Consider the following 27,461-nt stretch of genomic DNA (forward strand, 5'->3'; position numbering starts at 1 on the left):
TTCGGGTTCGGGTTCGGGCTCGGGCCATGAATCTTAGCTCTATTTTGGAGGGTGCTTGAGTACCTCCAAAACGGGCTGGTTACGCCCACGTGTGAGATTAAAGTGACCTTGTATAGAGATGCCCTCATAACATTTGGGGGAGACTATTCTGTTGAATTAATTTACGTCTACTCCCATTCGTTTTTGGTCCTCCTCTCTGTGCATCAGTCACGTGCAAACACGCGCACGGACACTGTGGTGCTTGGACAGTGCCGTTGTGCATTCCCTCTTATTAGTGAGGACGGAAGTGACAGGACGACATCTCTCGGCCAAACACGTTAGGAAAGACGTTAATGAAAAAAAATCATCGCTGTTTTCACAAACATGTCCGTTGCCTATAAAAACAGGTACGTTCTGCGTGGAAGGATTGTGTGAGCATTGCTGAAACATGTACTAAATTCTCTCTTCTTTTTTGCCATGGATTCAAAAGCATCCCAACTGCTCATTTGCAATCCGGGCTAGCAAAAACTTTCATTCAACGGATATCGTAGATCGCTCCACTTGAATTTCACTTTTTCCCTGCTCGAAATGAGGAGCGATTATGTTGGGAAATTGTTTTGTTGTCCCTAAGATTGGTATTTAGCTTTCGGTTTGTCAAGCTAACGATGCTAGCTTACCGTTAGCATGTCAGCTGAGAACACCCAACCAAAGAAAATGAGCCTCCGACAGCGCCAACGCTGCATTCTTGATGACTATGTTATTTCGGAAATGTTTTTGAACATAGATTTTTTTTTTAAAACAAGGCTAGAAGTAATGACGTAATGAACTGGGCTCTGCTTGCTTGGTATGCGAATTCTTTGACGCAAAATACTGTAATATACCTCATTTGTTTTTATTAGTTGTATTTCAATGGTATTTTCATTGGATTACATTCTTCTTTTGTGCTCTGTGATTGGGATTCTAGGGGCGAATGCGCACGTGTTTATTTATTAAAATGATAAAAAACGTTTGAAATCAGTTTATGGTTTCTCGGTCCCCAACATTTATTTTCACAGAAAACATGACGATCAACCTTAAAAGTGAAGTATTTTTTTTCGATGGCTTATCCCAGAGGTTGGCAGCCCAAAATGTTGAAAGAGCCATGATCGACCTAGAAAAAAATATATGCATATGTTTGGAACCAGCAACAAATCATAGCTTTATATATGTCTTATAATTAAGGCAAAAAATACTGTATATAAATACATTATATTAGTGATGGGTTTTTCAGGTCACATACCTATACTGACTATTAGTATCAAGAGGAGGCTGATAGCCGATATTTCGAGCCCATATGCATTTTCTGTAAAAGCTTTAAAATTGAAGTAAGAAATGTTTGATTATACAAAAAGAAACTAAGAATATTTGTTATAAATTCAAATAAATCTCTAATAGCTGTCTGAAACCTTTTACAGTAAAGACATTAGAATTTCAACACAACTAACGTGACCCATTTTTCACTTTAACAAAAAACTATCAGTGCAAATTAGGCTTGACAACTTGTATAAAAGTACATAAAAACTTAAACGGCTCCCTGTATTTGGAGGATTAAGATTGAGGGAGCGAAAGCCTCAAGTGTATTTAAGGCTTAAATATCATCTGTTGAATAAAAAAAAAAGCAGATACTAATATCTGTCAATATACAGTGTATATATATATATATATATATATATATAATGTTCATTGGAAACGTTAAAAACCTGTGTGCAAAGTTTGTATAATTATTGTATTATTTCCTTTGGTATTACTAGCGTGATGGATCTCCATATATTTATTGAAAATTTAGCAAAACTGCCAAACCTGCTCTCCAGACAAAAACAAATTTTTAGCGCGTTTTCACTGGGTGTCATTTGATGATCCCATAAAATAAGAATAATGCCAGGGCCTGTGTCCGATATAAAAAAATATACCACTTTAAACTTTTCTCCCTCCCGCAGTTACTTAAGGTCATTTTGACCTTCATTTTTTGGGGGAAAATAATGGTTTTAAAACTAGGTGCAAGCAGAGGTACTTTGTAAAAATGTCCCAAAAACTGCAAACGAAGAGTTCACGCATGTATTTCCACTCAGCGCAGTGGGTGCGTGTGAGAGAGAGGGGAGCATGCTATGTGCGCGGCGATCCAGCCACCCCTACTGCTGACCCAATCAAATTGCTCAGTGTGCATTGCTTGTATTTTTGGGTGTTTGCAATTTGTTCTATGGGTTTTTATTGTGAAGTGTCTCAACTGTAAACATACATTATTCAATGAGATTCCATATAAAGGATTCCTTAGTGGCGTACAGCCAAAAATCGGGTCTGTTTGTCTGACGACTGTAAACTGTAGTTGAGACTGTGCCCTTTACATACTGGATCTAACAGCTTGCATTATCAACGTTGCTTCGGGTATACACGCACCAAACTCGAGTTGGCGCTTATCAGGATTGGAACATTGTAGCAGCATTCTATCTCCGAGCCATATGCACTTATGAAAAGAGCCATATCTGGCTCGTGAGCCATAGGTTCTCGACCCCTGCTGTATTGTGTATTTCAACCGAGAATAAGTGCTATAAAACACAAGGAAGAAATCAGACTATGTAGACAAAATGTGACCCAGCTGCCCCATTTTGTGTCTATCGTTTTTCCCATTCTTTCACAAGGTTTTTGGGATAGATATTTAAAATGTATTGCTTGGAGACTGTCCCGAGTAGTGCAATAAAATTTAACACTAACATAATTTTAAAATAAGTCGATAAATAAGATATAAATATCCGTTTTTTTAAAACATAGGCAGGATATATGTATTGTAAGTCTTGTGCACTTGTTTAAGGGTGGTAATGGCCCAGGGGAAGAAACTGTCTCTCTGCATGTTGTCCTTGTTTTAAGAGACCTGTAGAGCCTACCAGAGGGTGGCAGGTCAAAGAGGTGGTGGTCAAGGTGAGAGGAGTCCTTTATAATGTTGTATTCTCTGATTTGGTATCACAAGCATAGTGGAGGCCACTGTGCTCATTGGGACCATCCAAGCAATAGAAATCTTTCTATAACGTTTCCCAGATTTTTGACACAAACTGAATTTAACCCATGTTGACCCTAATTAAGGCAGGGGGTGTCCAAACTTCTCACAAAGAAGGCCAGATTTCATAGGCTGGAAATGTGTGAAAATCAACTACTCAGCCTGGCATTCTTTAAACAGTCTTTAACAAATTCAGCCTCTGTGAAAGGCTTCCAGTTCTTGGAGATCAGCATTGTGACCTCGTAGCTGGCCTATGTAGCATTTTCATTTGACTTGCAGGGTCTCGTGAAAAGGCGCTGTTGTGCCATTAAAACCGCTTCTGGTTGCTTTACTTTTTCACTGTGTTTGTTTCCCGTTAACTTTTTGTAGTCAACATGTTTCGTCTGGCAGTGCCTCTTGATATTATATTCTTTGAAAACAGCCACAGTCTCTTGGCAAATTAGGCAGAGTCACTTTGCATTTCGGTCAAAATGTCCACTTCACTTGGAAGCAGCAGTCCCACAGTCAATTTTCTTTTTTTTTTATTTGCAGTCCCCATGTTGGAAATTGGGTGGGCTAAAATTCTCACAGAAAGCTAAGGGGAAAATGGCCAAAGGGCTACTGCCATCATCTGGTGAAATGGTGATTTTTTTGGGGGGGTTCAAATTAATTTATTACTGCATTACTGGAGAGCCACATATTGATTTTATAACAAAAGCCGCAGGCCGATGAAAATTTGATCACGAGCCGTAACTGGCCTTCAAGCCAGACATTAGACAATCATGGTCCTGTTCCTGAACAAAAACTTAAAAATGTGGCAACAGAGTCAAAACTGCCTTTTTTTGTTGAGCCGAGAGACAGATGGCAGTGAGAGCCACTTGAGACTTTATTTGCACTACTGACTTTCTTTTCAAAATATTGTCTTGTTGAAACTGTTATAACGTATTTGTAATTGTGTTACACTCCTGGTTTTAGAGGGAGTATGTCCCTCCCAAGTAAAACATTGTAGTAGAAGTACAGACGCTGCCCGACCTACGAACAAGTTATTTCCAGACGATCATTCGAAAGTTGAATTTGTTCATAAGTTGCTTCAGTGTTATATTGTGTATGTTTAAGGTTTGTATAAGTATGTTTAAGGCTTGTATATGTAACCGCTATTGTTTTGTACTAGTAAATAAACATTTCATAAAATAATATGTTCTATAAGAATAAATAAAGTGAGGTTTTACTTACTTTTGGGACCTGCGCGTCAAGACGTCCTCCTCTGTGGTAAAAAGTGGACAAAAAAAAAGCGATCCAACCATTTTCTCAACCGCATCAAGCTTTCTTATTCCACTTTCGTTTCAAATGAAACGGCTCGCCTCTTTCGACTTGACACCAACCATATTGAATGGCTGCATTAGATATTAAACAAAAAAAACGTCAAAGTTCTTAGCACGCTGGCAATACAGTACAAGTTGTTGAGTATAAGCCGCATTTCTTTTTTGAGGTGGATGCTGGGTGACCTCACCCAGTGCCACGCGGCGGAAATGATCACTACAGTACTGTCCTCTACTTGGAAAAAGGTGCACACAATACAGCAATGTCCGGGTATTTTTCGACATCCCCAAAAATTTGTTAGTATCTACCGTTTTGCGTGAGTCGAATGGTCGTAAGTAGGGGGCGTCTGTATCTTATTTTTTTTACAGGTTTTTACATAATAATATTTAACTTATTCTCACTTTCCTACTTTATTTTCAAAATATTATATAATGGAAGGTATAGTTCTGTTCTGAAAACGTTGAAATACAAATATTTTATATTTATTATTTATACCGTTAAAATATGTATTGTTGTTATTATTACACAATAAAACGCATTTAGTGCCTAAAGTGGTTTGTGCAGGCCATTGAGACTTTTTGTGATTATGGGCTTATACAAACAAACGTGACTTGAGTCGAGTCTTTTAAAGAATCAATTATTAAACAAAAAGTATCAATATTCAATCGGTATCAATCAATTTTACCTTGAATTAACTTGGATCGGATTAATACTTATTATTTATTTTAACTATTGTTTATATCTGTGTATTTGGTGTTATGGGTTGCTGAGTAAGGAAAAATGATGGGATTTAATTTTCTTATTGTACACTGAATGTTTTTATACAGCACTTTGAGTAGCAATTCATTGGCTGTAAAGTGTTTTACAAATAAAATTTGATTTAATACCAAATTCCAAGCATCACTCACCCCCTACTGAATATATCAGCACCAGTGTATACTGTATAAATACATAAACTAAACATATGCCTATATTAATTCCAATTTGCAATGATGGCTTTGAATTGTAATTCTGAATTGAGTTATGATTCTAAAAAACATTCTGCTCTGTTTTGCAGAATACAGGACTTCAAAGTAGCTTTGTCAGAAGAAAGTATAAATTTAAAAGCATTAAGAGAGCTGTGCTTCAATGGTAAGTGTACGTCAAATGATGCCTTGTGTCATGTTGCTCTTATTAGGCGTTGTACACTGAAACATATGACCTTTTTTTATTTTTTCATTTTTTAGGAATTCCATTTGAAGGAGGTATACGGGCACTCTGCTGGAAGGTAAATATGTTATGTGTTTTACATTAACTTGCATACCCTCAAAGTGCCTGTTCAATTGCACACCTTGTCTAAATTGCATTTGCTGTTGATTTTTGATTTTTTGTTGTTGTTGTTGCTCTGGCTCTTATGTTTATGGTTTTAGGCTCAGTTTATCTTTTAGTTTAGATTCATCATTAAGTTAAATTTAATATCGCAGAAGTGGACACCACACATACAAAGGCAGGGTTTGTGAACACTGGAGTTTTTTATTCTTGTTTTCAAAAAAGTATTTTCCTTTTCTTTGTGAAAATTATCGTGGCAAGTTGAACTAGTTAAATTCATTTGCACAATTACTCAGCCCTGCTGAACTCCATCATCAAAGAAGTGTGATTGCAACCAAACAAATAAATTTCAAATAAAACATAGAGGCTTAATCGTTTTTTAAGTTAAAACAAGCTATTTTTCAGTGTGTGGCATTTAAAAATTAATTGATGCATAGCAAGGGTCACGAATACCTAACCAGATTCCCAAATATTTGCAAATAGATAGCTACATTTTAGAATGTATAACCGAGCCACAAATCTGTGAAGACCATCTGCATTTGAATCCTAAACATGAGTTTTGCTAGTTTTTTTCGAGGACGATACAGAAAGTAAAGAAAGTGGGGCATTTTCTGTCCTTCTTTGTTTTACCCAAAGACATGCGAGATCAGCCGTAAAAACATTGGCCCCTGCTGATTAAGAGTTGATGGCATTGATGTTAAGAAACACCTTTTAAAAGCTACACCTGTGTTTATCATGGAGGACCAATCCTGCCATATCTACAAATGTATTGATAAATAAATTAAGGATGCAATTAGCGATTATTTTATTAATTGCTTAATCTGATGATTATTTTTTTGAGTATCTGATTAATCTGATTTTGTTTTTGAAATATTAATTTCCTCTTCTTTATTCATATAGTGAAATTTTGTGAAAAAATAGGAAAATTGTGCACAAACATAATATTCTACAATATTAAACCAAAAAAATCAGTCTTTATCTAATAACAAATGTAATACATACAAATGTATGCTATACACCTGCAAATGAACCCCTTTTTTTATGAAGTGAAAAAAAGCATATTTGTTGTTTAAGGGACATGAGCTTTTGGAACAAGAAATAAATGTAGATCTGTAAACCCAGTAACATGATTTTCATACATTAAAAAGCAAAAAGTAACCACTATCACCCTTGCTCACTAACTCACTAACTCTTCCTTATTTGAGAACTTTGCATTACAATGCAAACATGTAAGCATGTCAATGAGGACTATGTTGAGGATGCGCTCAGTATTAACAGCTGCTCGCTGTGGCATACATGATGTCTCTTTTTCATCATGAAGCTTGTTTATGTTAATATTGTATTGTTCAGCTGATTTTATTTTGTGTGTGTTTGGTGCAAATAATTTGTTGTTCCCTTACATTAATTTATCAGGGATGTGATTTTTCCGCTAATTCGCGGAATTCCGCTTTTTTTATCTCCCAAAATAAAATTTTAAGATTTCCGATTTTTTAATTGGTAAAAAACCGATTTCGTCTCTACAGCATTCCATTTTAGTGTTTCCGTAACTGAAATGAAACGTACTTGCGATTGGTTGAAGTCTCCGTGTTGACCAATAAACGCGCTTGTTATAAAGGCGTAGGAGTATGCCATTGTTCATTTCTCACACGTTTTTGCCGAGTGTTTAAAGAAAGATGTCCGAGATCGAACGCAAAGATGCTCCGCGAGGTAAAGAAATTGATAAGATCGTAAAAAACAAGTTTCGATCGGACTGGTTGGAGAAGGAATTATCTACAAATGTTGGAAAGAAGACTGTGACGAATTTGTTCAGTGACTTTATTCGGAAGATCGATCGTGCCGGGAAAGCGCTTTGCATTTGATGCCATGATACCATTGTCTATGGTGGGAGAGGTTTCAAAGCTCTTGAAAGTCACGCAAAGAGCAAAAAACACGTGAAAGAACTCCAGTCAAGAACAACAAATTATTCCATCGCTGGTAGTTTTGGTGCCCAAACGAAAACTCCAAAACTTTAAGGCCTCCATCTCTTATTGACACCACAAACGGAAGCGGTAATAGAGAGACGTGATCCACCCCAAAAACCTGTACCAGTTGCTGATAGAGTCGTGAATTTTGAGGTAGGTGGTAAACTTTTCAAATTTATTTGACAGTTTTCCCCTTTTTTTCGAAAATATTATAACGTAATAAAAATGGCCATAAATATTTAACAATTACAATAATAGATTTTCATGTGTACATTACACCAACACTTTACTGTAGGGCCTATACTTATTGTACTTTCATTTATAGATAACATTTTCTACTATAACAAAGAGATTTGTGGTATGTTCTAATATGAGTTACTTTTCATTTGGTCATGATACAATTATTTCTTCATGAAATTTGAACTCTTCAACATGATTTATGTGTTAACTTAGTAATCACATGAGTTAGATATGATGATATTCTCAGTGATAGTTTTTAAAAGCAAAGGCAGTCCAATGTTTTTTAATGTGACTGATTTTGAGTTGACTTAAACTGTAATTTTATATGGGATAGTTCAAAATACATTGAAAATTGATGCTGTTGTTTTGTCTATTTCTTTGTCATCTGAGTGCATTGAAAGTACTTAAAAAAACGTAAAACCCATGAGCTCCGGGGGGCTTCGCCCCACTTGTCCCCCCACCAGGGCACTGCCCTGGACCTAGCTGGGTGCCCGCGGCCCCCAGACCCCCGCCTAATTTTCAGATAATTTCACTTTGGTCAAATCACATCCCTGATTTATGGCTGGTACCTTTTTTTGTTTTGTGCCGAAAGAAACTCCATTCATTCATTTAACTGAAATCAAAAGTATCTTGCTCACACACACGCACACACACGCAGTCATTAATCAGCTAACAAGCAAACGCTAAAACTGCCAGTGCCTGGTGCTTACCATAGGCAATGTTATGTTTCCACACTTAAAAACGCAAATAACAAATTAATAAAAACAAATAATGTAGTGGCTTACTCTGCTACTGAGCTGTCTTCAATCTCGTCGGTGAATCCAATATAATTTTGTTATGAGTTCTGCCTCATCACCCTGGTGCTCCCGTGCCATATTACTTTTGCAAAGTTTGCAAGTGACGCACCTTTTTGTTTTGTTAAGTGTGGTGTTCTCCCGCACTTTTGCAGACTTGTGTCGAACTGTTTTTCCGTGTCCGTCATGTTTCATGAGTTGAATCTACCATACTCTTTAAAAATTGCAGCTTAATTTGCATTTCACTTCTGTCTTGTTATGCTCACAGACTCGCGCCACTTACAACGCGACGTGCTCACTGACTCATTAATCGCACGACACAGCAAAATTATTTGTTTTTAATCATCGGTTTTATCGATTTGTTTTTGCAGCTCTAAAATAAATACCTACAAACATATGCCATATAAATAAATTAACACACAAATAAATCACATAATACCTAAATGACATAAATGCATTCTATCATTTATTTTGTTGTGTATTGAGTCAGAAAATGTTATACGAATGAGGGGGCAGGTCAAGCTGGCTGAGCTTTTCACCTATTGGTTGATCGGTGTAGTAGCCAATTTGTTCATCACTGATATACCAATTGGTGAAAAGCTCAAGTCCCCTCATTCCAAAAGTATTTTGTTGTGACATAATACGCAACAAAATTAATTTATATGTCGTATATTTAAGTATTGCGTGATTTGTTTATGTATTCATTTATTTATATGGCATGTATTTGTTGGTTGTAATTTATTATTGTATTTCTATATATGGCAGGATCGATCCTCCATAGTTTATATCTTGTTTCTGAGCCTTTTTCATCTTTTAATTAGACAATACTTGGACAAAGGACCACAACAAATCACTTACTTGAAATAACTATTTATAGTGAGTTAAAATAATAACTAAATATGTTGAAAAATTGTGAAAATGTCAAAAATGTGGACAAGAAACAGCTCACATCGATTGTGATCAGCAAAATGAAGTAATAGTAAATTTAATACCGAAAACTAACTAACTAAAGTAGCGTTTTTAAGACTTTCATAATGATGAAATAATTTAACACCAGTGTTGGGAATAACACCATTATAGATAATGCAGTTGCGTAACGGCGTTATTTTATTTTTTTTTCTTTAGTAACTGGGTAATCAAACTAATCAATTTTGCCGCCGTTACTGTCTGTCTAATGGGGTGCTTTACTTGGGCTGCAGAACCCCAACAGCGGCGTGTCTCGCACACTTGACGCTGTTTACAGTGGCACAGTTTTTTGCTCTCCTCCGAGTTCGTTACGTCACGTCTTTTGGGATCATGCCACCATACAAAATAGTTACAACCATATTGTCAGATAGCGATTACGAATACAGTATCTACTAATGCGCTAAAAGGTGAACTGGTTTTACTGCATCTTACTCGTGTTAGTCGCGAATGAAAAAGCTCTATGAGCCGTCTCTTGGAAGTGGGGGCAGACTACCTACCAATTGAGAGTCAGTTCCCTTCGAGACGCTATTTTTCTCTTGTGATTTTTCAAAATGCATTTTTTTCACCGATTCTGTTCTGTTGATACAGTATTGAATTTATTGAGTATAGAAAAGGTTAAATAGTTGTATTTTTTATTATTTGTAGATTTTTAGATATTTGAATCCATGTTTCCTGTGTTTTTCAGTGTTAATGTTCAATTGTTAATTTTGTTTTATTTTTCCCCAATATTAGTCTTTCATCTTTATACATAATAAATGGTAATATAGGATATGGATTAAACAATTCTCTATAATTGACAATTCGAGTTACATTTAACTATATAAAATTACTTTATATTGTTTACTGCTGATTGTTATTTTATTATATTGTTTCTTTTTGTTGCACTTCAAGTGTAGGATAAATCTGTTGCTGGTGAGGTGCAATAAATATTACAAGGTAGTATAACACAACTATTTGTCTGTTCCTTTCTATTCAACTGACTCGAAAACTGCTCATGAGAATGTCAAATTCTTTGACATACAACTTCTTTTTAAAGTAACGTAAATAGTTACTTTCGCTGGTAACTAGATACTTTTGCTATAGTGTAACTCAGTTACTAAGTTACTTTTTGATACAAGTAGTGAGTAACTATAAATGATTACTTTTTTTTTTAAGTAACGTGACCAACACTGTTTAACACACATTTGAAAGATGAGTATTTAAGCACTTTGGAAGTGAAAAAGATAATTTGTAACAGTTCCACATTACATTGGTAATAAAGGCTTCTTCCCTATTCCTTTTAGATCCTTCTTAACTACCTTCCTCTTGATCAGACACGATGGGACACATCCCTCAAAAAGGAAAGGTAGGGTTAACATTATGTACTGTATTTTGGGCGGAAACTGCCTATCATTGGATAGAAAATGATCCTAAAATTAATGCAATTGCAATGGGGCTGATGTAATAGATGAATGAACTTTTGTACCATCACCTATGAAAGAAAACAATCTGGAGTACAAACTGCAGATATGAGGTTCCTCAACAGGAATTTATGGCTTTCCCTTATAGCAGAGGTCGGGGAAAAAAAATAATTGTATTTTTGTTTTTTATTGTTTTTGGAGAGAGCTACACAATATATTTTAAGACAAAATTCAAGCAAACAGACAAACCCGGTCTTCAATAAAAGTTAAATCTTCTGCGCATTCTATTTCACTGTGTGAGGTTTGATGATTTTATATTTATGCAATGATATTTAGCATTTGTCCATATATATATATATCTCAGTAATGTCCTCACTCACTGTTGCATGCGAGTTTCAACTTCTTTTGCACAAAGTTGCAGACAAAAAACAAAAGTCCAAATTGAGGTTTTTTTTGTGGTTCTGGATCTTAAACTAAATCGAGCTCTTAAGAAACAACGGAAGGTTTCTGAAAGACGTCGCAGAGGACGGAGGTAGTGAACACAAGGTTAACCGCTACCGCGTCAGAACCACGCCAACATGGAGCCGAAGAAAGCTTTGACAACCGAGGACAGAGGCGAAATTAAAAAAGACACTGGACTTTTTAGCGGAGGAGTTCGGTGATATCAAATTACAGCATAATCCGATCCTGAACCTAATGGAGAAAGTAAATCAGCTGCGACTCCAGAATGCTGAAAAGGACAGAAGGATCAGGGAGCTGGAACAATACACGCGGATAAACAACGTTATCGTCACCGGCATTCAGATCCAGCTGCGATCGTATGCACGCGCGGTGGCCGCGAGTGTTGGAGAGCCCAGCAACGAGGAACATCAGGTTGCGTCCTTCCTCCTTACCAAGGGGATTGAGATGGACTTGGGAAACATTGAGGCCTGTCACCCACTACCGAAGAAGAACGAGAGACCGCCAGCCGTAATTAGGAGGTTTACCAATAGGAAGAACAAAGTCGCATTGTTAAAACGTGGACGTAGATTGAAAGGTACTAACGTTTTCATCAATGAGCTTCTGACTAGGAGGAACACTGACATCACAAGGAAGCCAAGATTCCTAAAAAGCATGGTAAAATCCAACACACATGGGTCAGAAACTGTAAAATTTTCATAAAACTGAACGGGACTCAAAAAGCTGAAAAGTGTTACTGGTAAAGAATATGGAAAAACTGGACAACTAAACAGCAACGTATCAAAGTTGACAGCAATTGTATTGACAACCAAACAGACTTTGATAAGGAACACAATATTGACCAAGAAACGGACCCAGAATTTTTCTGCTAATATTTTCCCTCCTTGTTTCTTAAGAACTGCAATTATTTTACCCAGGAGCAATATGATATAAAAAATAAACAAAACAGGAACCTTTCATGAAGGCACTTTAATAGCAGAAGTATGTATGCAAATATTCAACAAAATTAATTTAGAACTGATTGTTTATTGGGACTCCATCAAACTATATTAGAGCAAGAGCCATCAAAATTGAGATGTAGTGAGTACAGTGACGAGGACAACCATCACTTATCTCAAATAACTAAGTAATATACTGAAAATTTATAATGTTAAATCAGAAGAGAAATTTTAAATGATTCACATTAACAGAAGAAGTATGTATGCAAATTTTGGAGCACTAACAGAATACTTTTAGTGTAATTGCAGTCTCTGAAACCTGGTTCAATGAGGAAAAAGGGAGTCGATTTTGAAACAAATTATTATAATTTAAACTGTAAATGGATAAAGATAAAACAGGAGGAGGAGTTGCTTTTATGTGCACAAGAAATTTAAATTGAAAATAATACAAAACATGTCAATGATGATCAATGATTTACTTCAATGCTTAACATTAGAAATTATAAACGAAAAAAGGAGAAATATTTCAGTCAGTTCTGTATCTATATCACCGAGCTCAAGTTAGAAATGTTCCCAAATTGGGCAGAAAAAAGTAAGAGAATTATTAATGAAGTGAAAGGGGTAGTATTTAATAAGCATTTGCTTCTCCTCACTTCCTTTCAAACATGCACGCTAACATTATTTTTGTATTTTGTTCTTTGTTGTTGTTGTTTTTTTTTTTTTAGATTTGTTTTTGGTTTTGTCATGTTCGAAATAAAAGTTTAATTCAAGTATGTCACAAAAGTGAGTACACTACTCATATTTCTGCAGAGATTTTATTATTATGTTTAATAGAACATCACTGATGGAACGTCCCTTTGACGCAATGAAAAGAAGTATGTAAACAAAGGCCATGGCTCACTGGAAATATATCCTCTGGCCTGATGAGACAAAGATTAATTTATTTGGCTCAGATGGTGTGAAGCATGTGTGGCGGCAGGTAAGAAGTACAAACCTGTTTGTGGCGTGCCAAAAGTCAAGCACGGTATTGGGAATGTCATGGTTTGGGGATGCATGAGTGCAACTGGAATTGGGGAGTTGCATTTCATTAAGGTAACACAAACCCAAGTATGTAATGTGAAATACTGGAGCAGAGAATGATCCCCTCCCTCCAGAGACTGGGACACAGGGCAATGTTCCAGCCTGACAATGACCCCAAATACTCCCAAGATGCGACCAAGGGGCTAATGGTAAAGGTGATGGACTGGCCAAGAAATGTCTCCAGTTCTAAATCCAATAGAACATCTTTGGGGCATCCTCAAGCAGAAAGTGGGAAAGCACAAGATCTTGAATATCCCCCAGCTCAGTCATGTTGTCATGGAGGAGTGGCAGTTTGCGAGGCTCTGGTGAAGTTAAAAGGGTTGAGGCTCATTTTGACTGTCAGTCTTGTCCTAAAGGTTGGTTTCAAATCAAAGTGCAAGCAAAGTTATTTTGTATAAATGTAACAAAATTCTGCAATCAAGAAGGATACCGGCATTACAGCCTCTCAACGCTTCCTATACCTTTCAATGAGGTTTCTGATTCTGGTTGAAGATATTTTTGACCATTCTTCTTTTCAAAACATCTCCACTTCCGTCAGGTTTGATGGTTTCCGAGCATGGACAGCCTGCTTTAAATCACACCACAGATTTTCAACAATATTCAGGTCTGGGGACTGAGATGGCTATTCTAGAACATTGTACTCGTTCCTCCGCATGAATGCCTTAGTAGAATTTGAGCAGTGTTTGGGGTTGTTGTCTTGTTGAAGTATCCAGCCCCAGCGCAACTTCAGCTTTGTCACTGATTCTATAACATTGTACGCAAAAATCTGCTAATACTGACTGGAATCCATGCGACTAACAAGATTGCCAGTACTTGCACTGGCCACACAGTCCCACAGCATGATGGGACCACCACCAAATTTTACTGTGGGTAGCAAGTGTTTGTCTTGGAATGCTGTGTTCTTCTTTCACCATGCATACCGCCCCCTTGTTATGTCCAAATAACTCAATTTTGGTTTCATCAGTCCACAGCACCTGATTCCAAAATGAAGCTGGCTTGTCCAAATGTGCTTTAACATACCTCAAGAGACTCTGTTTCTGGCATGTGCACGGAAAAGGCTTCTGCCGCATTACTCTCCCATACAGCATGTCCTTGTGCAAAGTGCGCTGAATAGTTAAACGATGCGCAGTGACACCATCTGCAAGATCATGTTGTAGGTCTTTGGAGCTGGTCTGTAGATTGAGTTTAATTGTTCTCACCATCCTTCGCATCTGCTTTTCCTAGATTTTTCTTGGCCTGCCACTCCGGGCCTTAACTATAACTGTGCCTGTGGGATTCTGTTTCTTCACTATGTTCCTCACAGTGTAAACTGACAGCTCAAATCTCATTTATTGTCATTGTTTTCAAAATGAGTTGAACATATTGTGACAACAAAATTGGACGTGCCACTCCAGGTACACATATAGACTGTATAAGATAAAAGATTAAAAAAAAATAGATAAAAATAATTTGAATATATATGAGCACAAAAAGGCCCAGCAGCGGTGGGCCTCTAGATGTTGCTTGTGCTACACCAGAAACCTTTTTTTCCTCTGAGGGATGCTAGAAACTCCTACACTGATAAAAATTAAATTAAGTTATTACTTTGAGTTCTTGAAGTTCTGATATGAATTCATAATACCAAAAAATGGAATCAATGAACCAGACGGGTTGCAATAAAACACACAATATATTAACACAGAGAATCAATGATAGAAAAAAAGGTGGGGGAAGCACCGGGGATTATGGAAGTTTTGACCGCCGAAAGTCTGGAAGTTACTAGCACAAAAAGAAAGTTTCCCGCTATAATGATGGTCGATTTTGGGGATATTCCTTTGTACAGAAAAAAAGAACATTTACAATTCGAAACCTTCACCTTATTTGTCGTCGTGGAGTGATTTGGTCTCGTGCTCCGATGGCCCACGTGCTGATCTCAAGTCCGCAATGCAAACCTACAGTGCTGTGAGTCAAGCAGGTGATCAAAGAGAACAGCTATCGCTCAGCCAATTATTTTTATATGGACCAGTGACGCTCGACCAGATCACGGCTCTTTGGGCCTGGTCTCAGATATCTGATACCATCAGTATTGGATGAATGTATTTCAAATTGCTAAACTTGTTAGAAATCCAAATAAGTGGGACAATTGCATAATGTTCTGTACTTGAATGTCCCTCCAAACGACATAATTACGTTGGGTGAGAACATTATTTTATCAATACATAGCCTTGAAAAACTTCATGTTATCATATTTCATTATGGTATATGGCAAATTGGTACTGTCCAAAAGGGGACGCCGTCGTTCCATCCATTCCAAAGTTTTGAGTTATTTTAACTGGGCAACTGTAACTGTTTTTGTGGAAAAGAAAGAAACGAAATAACATGGGAAAAAGAGAATGTAGTAGTCATTTTTGTGCTGGGCTTATTTGCTCTACAGTAATTTTGTAATGTTCAATAAAAAAAGATTTTAAAAGATGTAAGAACTATTTTATTAATGGGTCTTTGCACCCTCTGCTAGGCTAAAGTAATACTACAGCTTTCAGCGTCACTAAAGAATTATGTGCTCGTATATGCATTGATTTTACATATTTAATGGCTCATAAATCACTTGATCCAACGCTTTTGATAGATTGTAATCGATTTTATCAATTGGTTGTTGCAGCCCTAATACTATGTTTACTGTTGAGATACTTAATGATGAAAACCCGCAGAACAACATGTGAAAAACAAAATACAACAAAAACCCACCAGCAAACCACTCACTTTGATTGGGTGAGCGGTCGGGGTGGGCAAATATCAGCACACAGCACTCCCCTTGCTCTCTCGCTCTTTGCAGTAAATCTGACAATATCCTTATCGATTGCTGTATTTTGTGATATTTTTACGAAAGAACTTTGCCAGCACCTTGTTTTGAAACCATTACTTGGGACAAAAATGATGGGAAAATGAGCCTAAACTCTCTTGTGTAACTCCGGGAGGGAAACAAATTTCAAGTGGTATTTTTATATTGATAGGGGAGACAGGCTCTGGTATTTTTATTTTTTCTTAAATGTTATGACATCGTCTTAACATCACTCAGTGAAACAAAATGCGCTGAAGAATTAGCTTTTGTCTGGGAGCAGGTTTGGGGGTTCTGTTGAATTTTGTCTTGAGATATATGGTGTCGCTCTCTTAAAAAAAAAAAACCTAAAAATGTTTGCTTTTATGGCTCTTTAGCTCAAAAAAGCTATCAACCTTTGTTCTTTTTTGGTTTGAACAAATTTATTGACACTAAAAACAGAAAACAATCATGACAATCTCAACAGCAATTAAGCACATTCACAATATTATATTCCAATATTACGTTTTTAACAGCAAACACAAAGTGAGGTTTGAACAAACCTTCTCGAAAATCAAACATATTCACAATTTCATTATATAACATCTTTGTTAGTGTCAATAGATCCGTCCAGGCCAAAGTCGATTGTCCTCGGTCTGAACAAATCCACTGACACCAACAGCAGCAAAACACAGCCATCAAGCATATTCACAATTTTTTTATATTTGACAATATGACGTGACGATATGACGTTTTTACATTTTTTCCTGACATTTTCAACATCAATTAAACAATTTCAGAGTTATTTTCTTTTAACAGTAGTTAACCAGCGTGTAAAAGGCAATACTATTGTGCAAGGGCATAGCTCTGCCATCCCACCCTCCCAAGCAACATTCTTCCAGTCCTCTGTGTGGGTCCTTTCCCTTCTGCGTGGGTCCTCTCCCTTCTGGGTTCCACAACCCAGGCCGTTGCTGCCGGGACTCCCACAGTGTAGCTCCGGCTCCCCCCTATGAGAACCAAACCAATCAAAAGACAAGGGGGAGATGAACTACAAGGGAAAAATAATCAGCCTTAGTAATATATTCGTAAAACTCACACAAATGGTTATCCTTGCTTTCTTCCTTGTGGAGTGTCCTGTCCAATAGTTGTTTGATCTAATCATTAAACACAAAGAATTTAAGTCCTGATACTGTAAGTGCCCCTGTGATATTGTAGTCTTATTAGAGCAGATTTATAGATATGCACAAATGACACAAAATAGGCGTTTTTGTGCGTAGTACAGCTACCAGACTGCCTGCCCTCTGTAGTTAGTGTGAATGCGGCAATGGGAAAACATACAATTGTTTAATGAATATTTGATTTTCTACAGGGAAGTGTATTCACAGTTTCTGAAAGAAATGATCATCCAACCTGGTATTGCCAAAGCAAACCTGGGCCTATCCAGAGAAGATGTTACATTGGAAGACCATGTGAGTGAGATTGTTTTTGTTTTACAGTGTTATCAGTTAAAATGACACAAATCCGGTCATAATAAACTGTGGAAGTCAGGCTGGATTACCAGGGGGGTATTACACGAAACCAAGATAAAGGATTGAGCCATGATATATGTTCGTTATCTTTGCTAAATTGGGCCTCAAGTCTGTTGCATGAAAGCAAATTAAATTTAGCTTGGCTCAGTTACTACGGTGAGAAAAATAACCAAATTCTTAAAAAATATATTTGACTTTTTTGGGGTTTTCCAGCCTCTAAATCCAAATCCAGAGAGCAAGTGGAACACATACTTCAAAGATAATGAAATTTTACTTCAAATCGATAAGGATGTAAGGTATGTATTACCTCCACACTGGAACATATTTTTTTGCTTCCTCACCTGGTCCTCTAACATATAAGTATATTGATTATTTTTGTTACACCTGCAGTAAAATTCATATACCTCATTTTTTAGGCGACTTTATCCAGACATGGCCTTCTTTCAACGTCCAACGGAATATCCTTGCCAACTTATCTTAGACCCTCAGAACGATTATGAGACGTTGCGCCGACGAGTCGAACAAACTACCCTGAAATCACAAACAGTGAATCGTAACCGCAGCGGAGTAACTAATGTATGTATCATTTTTTTCTTGTATTACCTCTTTTTGACCAGTTATACACGGTAGACACCAGTGTGATTATCAAAAAAACAATATATTTTGACCCATGTAGAGGACTGAGCAACTCGAGGAGCATTAATCCAATTTCCTTTTGAAGATATGTAGTAAACAAATTTGAGTTTGTGTGTCTTACTTAAAATGCAGAGATTTTCTAATCGGCACCAAAAAAAATTGACTTTTAAATTGAGTGGGTACCGACACTTTAGATTATGATGTTGATTTACAAGGTTTTTCAGACATTTTTCTGATAAAAACATCTATTTAAAAACACGTGTATTCATTGAAAAAAAAATTCTTACCTCTTAAAAACGATACACTTGGGTATTTGTATTTTCCTTTAGAATATTCATAAACTAAGTTCTAGTAATTACTCGAATATGATTTGTCTCAAAACGTTTCCAGGATTTATCCCATCCAACATATAGCACACAAAACAAAAAAAGCGTAATCTTACCTGCCATTTTCAATTGTATGCTCCAAAAACTAAAAGCAATTCAGAGATTTTTTTGCCAAACAAGTTGTATTTACAATTGTTTTGCATGCATCGTTACTAAATAATCTAAAAAAATACATTGAAAACGAAATTAACTTTTACACCAGAAAACACATGGTGGAGCTTGTTATGTGATATAGGCACATTTTAAGGTTAATGTAAAGAAAATGAATTACTTGAATGCAGCGCAGTCCTTTTGCAAATTTTGTAATCTTGTTGATTTTACTTTTTACAATGCCTATTTAAGATTGGCCCCTGTTTTTTTCCCAGTGATCTCATCTCATCAGCTGCACCACTTATCCTCAGTAGGGTCGCGGGGGTGCTGGAGCCCATCCCAGCAATCATAGGGCAGTGGGCAGGGGACACCCTGAACTGGTTGCCAGCCAATTGCAGGGCACACAGGGACAGACAGCTCACTTGCTCAGTCACACCTAGGGACAATTTGGACCGGCCAATTCACCTGAAATGTATGTCTTTGGAATGTGGGAGGAAACCGGAGTGCCCGGAGGAAACCCACGCAAGCACGGGGAGAACATACAAACTCCGCACAGTAAGGCCGGGAGCTGGATTTGAACCCAAGCAGGAGGTTTCCACAACCTCAGAACTGTGCCGCACACGCGCTAACCACTGCGCCGCCGTGCTGCCCTTTTCCCAGTGATATAAGTATTACCGTATTTTCCGCACTATAAGGCGCACCGGGTTATAGGGCGCACCCCGAAAAAATAGTTTTTGGTTCTATTTTTGACATACATAAGGCGCACCGAATTATAAGGCGCTACAATGGGAACGTCGACAAAACAGTCAGATAGTTCAGTCAAACTTATTACCCCTTAACATTCCCAAAGCTTGCAAAGACGCAAATACGTGTCGAGAACACGTGCGGATGCGGTGTCCGTATGATGTCACTCAAATGCATCGTTCCATCATTCGGAAGGTTAAAGTCTTGGGATTCAAGAAATGCCAACCATTCCTTAGTTTCTATTTTCTTTTTCGCTCGCAACTTTTCTGTGCATGTGACAATAAACACTTGGAATTGAGTTTAATTTAAAAATAGACACTCCATTCCATCCATTATCTGCACCGCTTATCACAGAAACATCGAGTTCAGTCTGAAACAAGATGCAGGGATAATATATAGCCGGAGTAGCTCACCGAAGTCGTTGTGTTCATAATAATGTGCAGCCAATGTCTTCTTATATCCGTGAGTGTAGTAAATCCAGGAGAATAAAATATTTACAAATACAGTATAGTAAAAAATGCTTTCTGTATGCCGTCAACCACGTGCTATACACATTCATCTTTGCGGCCAATTGCAGGCTTTGTTTTGCCGTTCAAGCCAATGCCAGCCTGTAAATGATAAAAAAGGATCCGCCCCTTGACCTTCGAATAACTTTAGCCATTAGTGATCGATTCAGCTGATGATTGACACATCTTTTTTGGCCAATTGCAGGCTTCGTTTTGCCGTTTAAGCCAATGCCAGCCTGTAATTGATAAAAAGGATCCGCCGCTTGACCTCCGAATAACTTTAGCCAATAGTGATCGATTCAAATGATGATTGACACATTGGTTAGCCAATGAAACGCCGGTAAATAAATCCCAGCATACACCGCGGACTACTTGGCGTTCGGGGGAAAATCTAGACGGCGGCTGCAAGTTAGTTGGAAGACTTTGCGACTTAATGTTGATCCATAAATAAGGCGCACTGTATTATAAGGCGCATGGTCATAAGGCTTTTAGGTGCGCCTTATAGTGCGGAAAATACGGTAATTATATTAAGGGCCCCCATGCCACATTTTCATAAAAATGTAAAAAAATATGTGAGCCTGCGCGATTGCCATATTCCGCACTTATGATTGCTATGCAGAGTATTTACTTGTAAAGTATAACCACTAAGGATCGACCAATATGGGTTTTTCAGGGCCGATACTGATGCGAATTATTAGTTATAAGAGGATGCCGATAACCTAGTTTAGATAGATCACTGGATGCCCGTAATTACAAATTAAAATATAATTGTGTAAATTGTTCTTCTAGGTCAGTTCCCCTGGAAGGTCTTTGAACCTATATCCATCAAATGAATATGAAGTGTTGCCGAATGGGAGCGAAGCACATTGGGAAGTGGTGGAGCGTATCCTCTTCATCTATGCCAAACTCAACCCTGGGATTGCCTATGTTCAGGGGATGAATGAAATTGTCGGTCCAATTTATTATACCTTTGCTACGGACCCGAACAGCCAATGGAAAGGTAGATATCTGTTCAATATAATCGTAATCAATTCATGAAAACTGAAGTTAGCCCTTGTTTTCTTTTGACAATAATGTGGAAAATACACTCGTCTAAACACATTGTATTTTGAGCGTAAGGATAAATCGGCCAAATCCCCCGTTTCATTACAACCTATGATTCATTCGTGTATAACATGAACCCTTTTTTAAAAAAAAAAAATAATTGTTATAAAATTTTGTTTCACTTTTTCTTAGCTCAAACTTTGCTGTTGGATGCAACGGGAATTAATCCCGGGTCACGATTCAATACCACTTGATCACCAGTCGTACAGAAAAGATTTTATCTCATTATCACACTATTTTTTTCACGGTACCAGAGACAATGTTAATTTTGCTGTGCATTTCACATGTTACAATGCAAATAAATTCTATATTCAATTCTGTTGTATGTGGCAAACGTTGAATATGTATGTTCATGATTAAAATCATTTATTGTCAAGGTAAACTATTAGCACAATACCAATATAAAAATTACAATGTATTTGTTTTAACGTCCTTTTAAGTCATCATTACATATAACGGAGGGTTTTTTTTTTCTCGTGCGTATTTGCCTGTATAACTTCCAGGAAAATTGTCAGTTCCGTTTTTTAACATTTGTCTCTGGTACCGTGACTAAAAAAAGTCAGATAATAAGATAAAACTTGATGCCTTTTCATATGACAACCATACCACTGTAGTTTCAGTTGTTAAGATTTAGCGCTCTCATAGCCTTGTCCCGGGTTCGATTCCCATTGCATCTGTTTTACGATTCTGGTCAGCAAAAATTTTGACTGATCAATCATTGCGTAGTATGTTAAAACCTTGTGTATAACACCTACCCAAACTTTGAGTTCGTTTTTGGGTACAAAAAATGTGTGTTAGACACGAATGCATCCGGTAATTTTCAGTTCACAGACATTGGCATTACGAACACCAAACACCTGGTAAAAAGAGGAAAAACCGTAAAAGATATATTCTGAGGCTTTTTATTGTATCACACAAACTTATTATTTTCATCAGCATAACATGTTGAGACTTGTATTATTGTAAAAAAATGTATATGTTGATTTCCCCTTAAACAATAAAATCTCAATCATGAACTAGTTTCACAATATGTGTACAACCTTATACTACAGTGGTGCCAAATTAAGGATTTTTACCCCCCATTGTTAACATTTGTGTATTGCTTCTGTTTTTTTGTTGTTGTTGTTTTTTTTCAGAGCATGCAGAAGCAGATACATTCTTCTGTTTTACAAACCTAATGTCAGAGAACAGAGATAATTTCATCAAGAGCCTGGATGATTCCCAGTGTGGCATAACATACAAGATGGAGAGTGTGTACTCAATGCTCAAAGAAAAAGATCAGGAGCTTTATTTCAAGCTGGTATGGGCATAACCTATTCTTATAAATGTTGTTTGGGACCATAGGGGTTAGCTTTGTATCAATAATATCATTGATAAGTTAGGTGCAGGATTCAGATCAGAGGATGTTGTAATTGTGGCCAGTGCAGTCCTTTGAGACTTTTCATTAGGGGCTATACAAATTAATGTGCAAGACAATTTTTCAAAGTTTTTACACCGTTACTGTGTCTGATATAACCAAAGAGTGAACATTGCAAGTAAAAAGTTCCTCTGGAAACTCCAAATGAAACATTTTTCTCTTCCTTTTCCTAGCTAGAACAGAATATCAAGCCTCAGTACTTCACCTTCCGCTGGCTGACCCTCTTGTTATCACAGGAGTTCCTCCTACCAGATGTCATCCGCATTTGGGATACATTGTTTTCTGACCACGAACGTTTCCATTTCCTCATCTTGGTTTGCTGTGCCATGCTCATGTGAGTATATAAGCCTTATATTCAGAAAATGGATACTTCATTCATTAACTGTCTGTTTTGAATGATCATATTTACAGACTGATCAGGGATAACATCCTGGCAGGAGACTTCACAGTTAATATGAGATTACTCCAGGTAAGGAGTTCTTTGGAAATTTAGTACATTGTAAGCTTTGCTTATGTTTTTCTTTTCTTCTGAATTGTCAAAATCCCTACAAACTAAAATGCATCAATGATGGCAGAAGCTCCTTTTATATTGAATATGTTGGGACCCCATTCCCTACTTGGGGAATTCTTGTTCAAAGACAAAATCAGACCAAAATAACAACAGGAATATTATTTATACTTACCAAATTTCACTTGATAAAAAAAAGACAAAAAAAGTCAGATGAGAAACATCCAGGGAAAAAAAACGTGGCTTCTGGTTAATATACACCGTTTCATGTCCTTAAGATTATACGAAGGGGTCCAAAATCCGTCTGATTCTGCAGAAGTGAGCATCCAAAAGGCAGGAGTACCACTGCTGGGAAAGTAAAAAATGAAGTACTGTCTGGGGCTGTAATTAAAAACAAAAAGGAAGAACATATTTACGACTGTCTGAGTAAATTAGAATATTGTTATAAACTTCATTACGTTCTATAATGCAATTGAGAAAACATACGTCATCTATGCATTATATAAAGACCTTAGTAGGGATTGACCAATAGGGTTTTTTCAGGGCCGATACCTATTACCGTACTTTCACGACTATTAGGAGCACCAACCCCCCCCCAAACAAAAAAAAATAATGGTCCTATATTTTCCATACATAAGGCGCACCGTACTATAAGGTGCGACTGTGGGAACGTCAACAAAACAGTCAGATAGTTCAGTCAAACTAATTAACCTCTTAAGATTCCGACAGCTCGCAAAGAAGCAAATGCGTATCTCAGACACGTACGGAAACTGTGTCTGTACGATGTCACCAATCACTCAAATGCGTCATTCCACATATCATTAAGAAGGTTAAACTCTTGGGATTGCCAACCATTTTTTAGTTTCTATTTTTTCTTTCGCTGGCAACTGTGTGGACAGCAGAGTAAGAATTTCATTGTGCAGGGAAACGTGGTTGTTTACTGTGCATATAACAAAAAACACTTTGAATTGAATTGAATTAAAAAATAGACTTATCACAGAAAAATCAAGACCAGTCAAAATCAAGATACTGGGAAAATATAAAGCCGGGGTAGCTCACCAAAGTAGTCTTGCAGCCATCACGTTCAATAATAATACATAACCATGGTCCTTTTACATCCGTGAGTGTAGTAAATCCCACCATGTAAAATATTTACACACTCCAAAACTCGCAATAATGCCGACAAATAGAAGAAAAAATCTGCCAAGAAGCATTTGTATAGATGGATGTTGCTTGTTGCTAGCTGTCTATTTAGCCTCATAATTCCTGTTTACAAAAACAGACTAGTAATAAAATGTTTTCTCCATGCCGTAGAGCAACCTGTGATTCACATTCATCTTTTTCGGCCAATTGCAGGCTTTTTTTTGCCCCGTTTTAGCCTATGCGAGCCTGTAAATGCTAAAAAGGACCCGCCTCCTTAACCTCTGAATAACTTTAGCCATTAGTGACCGATTCAAATAATGATTGACGAATTGGTTAGGAAATGAAACGCAAGTATATATATCCCAGCATACAACGCAGACTACTTCGCCTATGGGAGAAAATCTAGTTGACGGCTGCTTGCCTTAGTTGCGAGACTTTGATCCATATATAAGGTTCGATGTATTATAAGGCGCATGGTCAGCTTTTTTTTTTTTTTTTAAAGGCTTTTAGGTGCGCCTCATAGTCGTGAAAATACGGTATTATTATTAAAAGAAGGCTGATATTTATGTGCTTTGAAAGCTTCAAAATAATCATAAAAAAAACTTTTATAATACAAAAAGAAAAGCAAAGAATAGTTATTATACATTTAAATAAAACTTAAATATCCCCCTAAACTTTTTAAAGTAAATTAAAGTAACAGCTAATCACTCAGCCTTTAACTTTAGCATGCTTTTTATGCTCAATCTCAATCTAAAACGCATACACTTGATTGACAAACTGTTATGATAAGAGATAATACAGTATATCAGCCTCCACCTGATTTAACCTCTCTCAAAAACAAATGAAACTATCCCTTAATCACAAACATGCTTTTCTATCACAGCCACGGGCATGTCGGACGAGTCAGCTGAGCTGCCGCTCTAAGTTATTGTTCCTGGATCGTTGGCTCCGCCCCCTGTCGCTTGTTCAATGAGAAGGCGCATAGGTATGGGGAGGTGTAGGAATAGGAGCAAGGGAGAAAGTGTGTCTCGACTGCAACTGTGACCTAATGACCCATTTTTAAATATTTTTAAATAGCCTGTTCAATAAATAAAAATGCCAATAGCAATAATGGGCCCAATCAATAATCGGTTGACCTCTAGACCTCAGTTCCATTGTTATTCATCAAATAACCACATACTATTTTTTTCCTATTTGTGTCTCTCACTCACGTTCTCAGGACTACCCCATCTCAGATGTCCATACCATCCTGACGAAGGCCAAAGAGCTTCAGAATAACTCGTAACATTTTCATCTCTCGAGTCAGCTGCTTTCTGACGGATGGAATGGGTGGATACCCAAATAGCAACAAAAGCCTTATCAACTATGTTATAAGACCTATAAGTGCATATGTTGTGAAGGTCAGTGGTTTTGGGGACAGCATATGGCCTTTTTACTTGATGACTTATCTGGTGGTCAGAAGGTTGGATTATCCATCATTGTAATGAGGAAGAAACCCATCTCAGTGCATGAAGCAGAGGGGCTGGTCCCTGGGGTCACCCTTCATCGGCATCCATCTCTCCCATGGAGATATGTTGTTGGAAATCTGAATACATTATACAACTTTAAGAGGAATTTTGTAATTCTCTTTATTTTGTTTCAGCAAGCGTGCATGTTTTACTTTCCTGTTTTTGTGGGAAAATGTTCTGAATTTTTTACAGGTATAAAGTTTTCTTTATTTTTGACAGCGACAGTATTTGAAGGGTAATTGTAAAAAGTGATCTGAAAAATCGCTACTGTGGTACTTTTGTGTGCCTTTTGCTCATTGGATTTTGTTATTTTGCAGAGTATGTGAGTGCTACTTTGGGAACGTTTGTCATCAATTCTGTTGTTCATTCTAATCTAATTTTTAGGACAATTATGGTTGTTTTTTTTGCATTGTTGCATTGCATTTTAAAATTGCGTGATCAATTGAACTCTTCAAGTTTTAAAATCGAAAGCCCACTTCACACTTGTACATAGTAACGAAGGGAACATAGTATTGCACTACTGATTTGGCGAGTTTTGGGAACGGTTGCAACCTCTCTCACCATAAGGTGCTGTTTGACTTGTCCCTATTGTTGACGCATGTCTTCTGGATGTCAGAGTTCAATGAGTTCTTACCTTCAATGACCAGTCTTCTTTTCTACATCACCTTTTCAATCACGTTTGAGTTAAGACTTTAATATATGTGCTGCGCAAATCACAAAGTCAAGTCCACTCTTGCCTCTTGTGCCACGCGTCTTCTCTCTTTTCTCGTTTCACTGAGCTTTCGGCACTGTAGGGCTGGGGTGGGCCACTGCCTGAATCATTTATATGGGCGGGACTCAAAATAGGATAGATGGTAAGTAAGACAGAGCAAACAGAAGAAAAAATTTTTGTTTAGTTTTTTTTCTTTAGAAAAATATTTAATTATTACTCTGTCTCAGACATTGTGTCACAGGCCCCCTGGAAAGACGTTTTTCACCTCCTGGGGACCTGTGGACCACACTTTAGGAACCACTGTTTTAGATGCTTGCAGTTCTGTCACATTAAACCACCGCAATGCAAGCTGTGGCTCAGTTTGAAATTAGAACTGGAATATACACAATACATCAACGTTGGACTTTAACATATCATCAAGAAAAATATCTGTAATGGTTATTTCTGTAAATAAACAAAAGTGATCTCAGTATTTGTTTTGCTATTTAATATAACTGTCAATGTGAATTCTATCCGTATTTTTTTTCCTGAATGAAGAGTGTTTTGTTATTTAATCTCACGTGTAATTGTTACAGTGTAAGAAATTGCAAAACGAATGATTTTTTGGTACACTATTTTTTTCCCTCAACTTTTAAAACAATAAAAGCACTCCATACGTTTTTATATCACTTATTTTGTGATTCGCCCATCTCTGATACACCCCCAACCTATGTTTGTTTTTAGCCTTTGAATAAATATGCTATATAAAGAAATGTAATCTGCAGGGAAGGAGGGGGAAAAAATCAACAAAAAATAGTTTTTTTTAAACTAATTTAATATTTCACATATATACTGAAATTGAAAATAATCCAACAATTATCCTCCCACAGACATTACCAGTTCTGAATGTTTAGAATACAATGGTACCTGCTAATTTATTGGTATTAATTCTT

At 37.1% G+C, this 27,461-nt stretch overlaps 1 protein-coding gene across 2 annotated transcripts; it reads left to right on the top strand.

Moving 5' to 3' along the window:
• Positions 1-204: 204 nt before the first annotated feature.
• tbc1d13 (TBC1 domain family, member 13) lies at positions 205-27,197 on the top strand. 2 transcript variants are annotated; one of them, XM_088319942.1, is made up of 12 exons: positions 205-386; positions 5,364-5,437; positions 5,533-5,573; positions 10,859-10,920; positions 17,616-17,715; positions 17,989-18,071; positions 18,192-18,351; positions 20,927-21,137; positions 22,378-22,541; positions 22,895-22,992; positions 23,070-23,127; positions 25,529-27,197. In XM_088319942.1, exons 1-12 carry the CDS (start codon positions 364-366, stop codon positions 25,592-25,594), a joined length of 1,140 nt encoding a protein of 379 aa, XP_088176068.1. In that variant the 5' UTR covers positions 205-363; the 3' UTR covers positions 25,595-27,197. The 2 variants fall into 2 exon arrangements, with proteins under 2 accessions (XP_088176068.1, XP_088176067.1); XM_088319941.1 differs by having other exon boundaries at positions 206-386; positions 22,832-22,992.
• The last annotated feature ends 264 nt before the right edge of the window (positions 27,198-27,461 follow it).

The sequence above is a fragment of the Urocampus carinirostris genome, chromosome 16 (assembly GCF_059441175.1).
Source record: "Urocampus carinirostris isolate Australia breed hairy pipefish chromosome 16, RoL_Ucar_1.0, whole genome shotgun sequence".
NCBI classification, from domain to species: Eukaryota; Metazoa; Chordata; class Actinopteri; order Syngnathiformes; family Syngnathidae; genus Urocampus; species Urocampus carinirostris.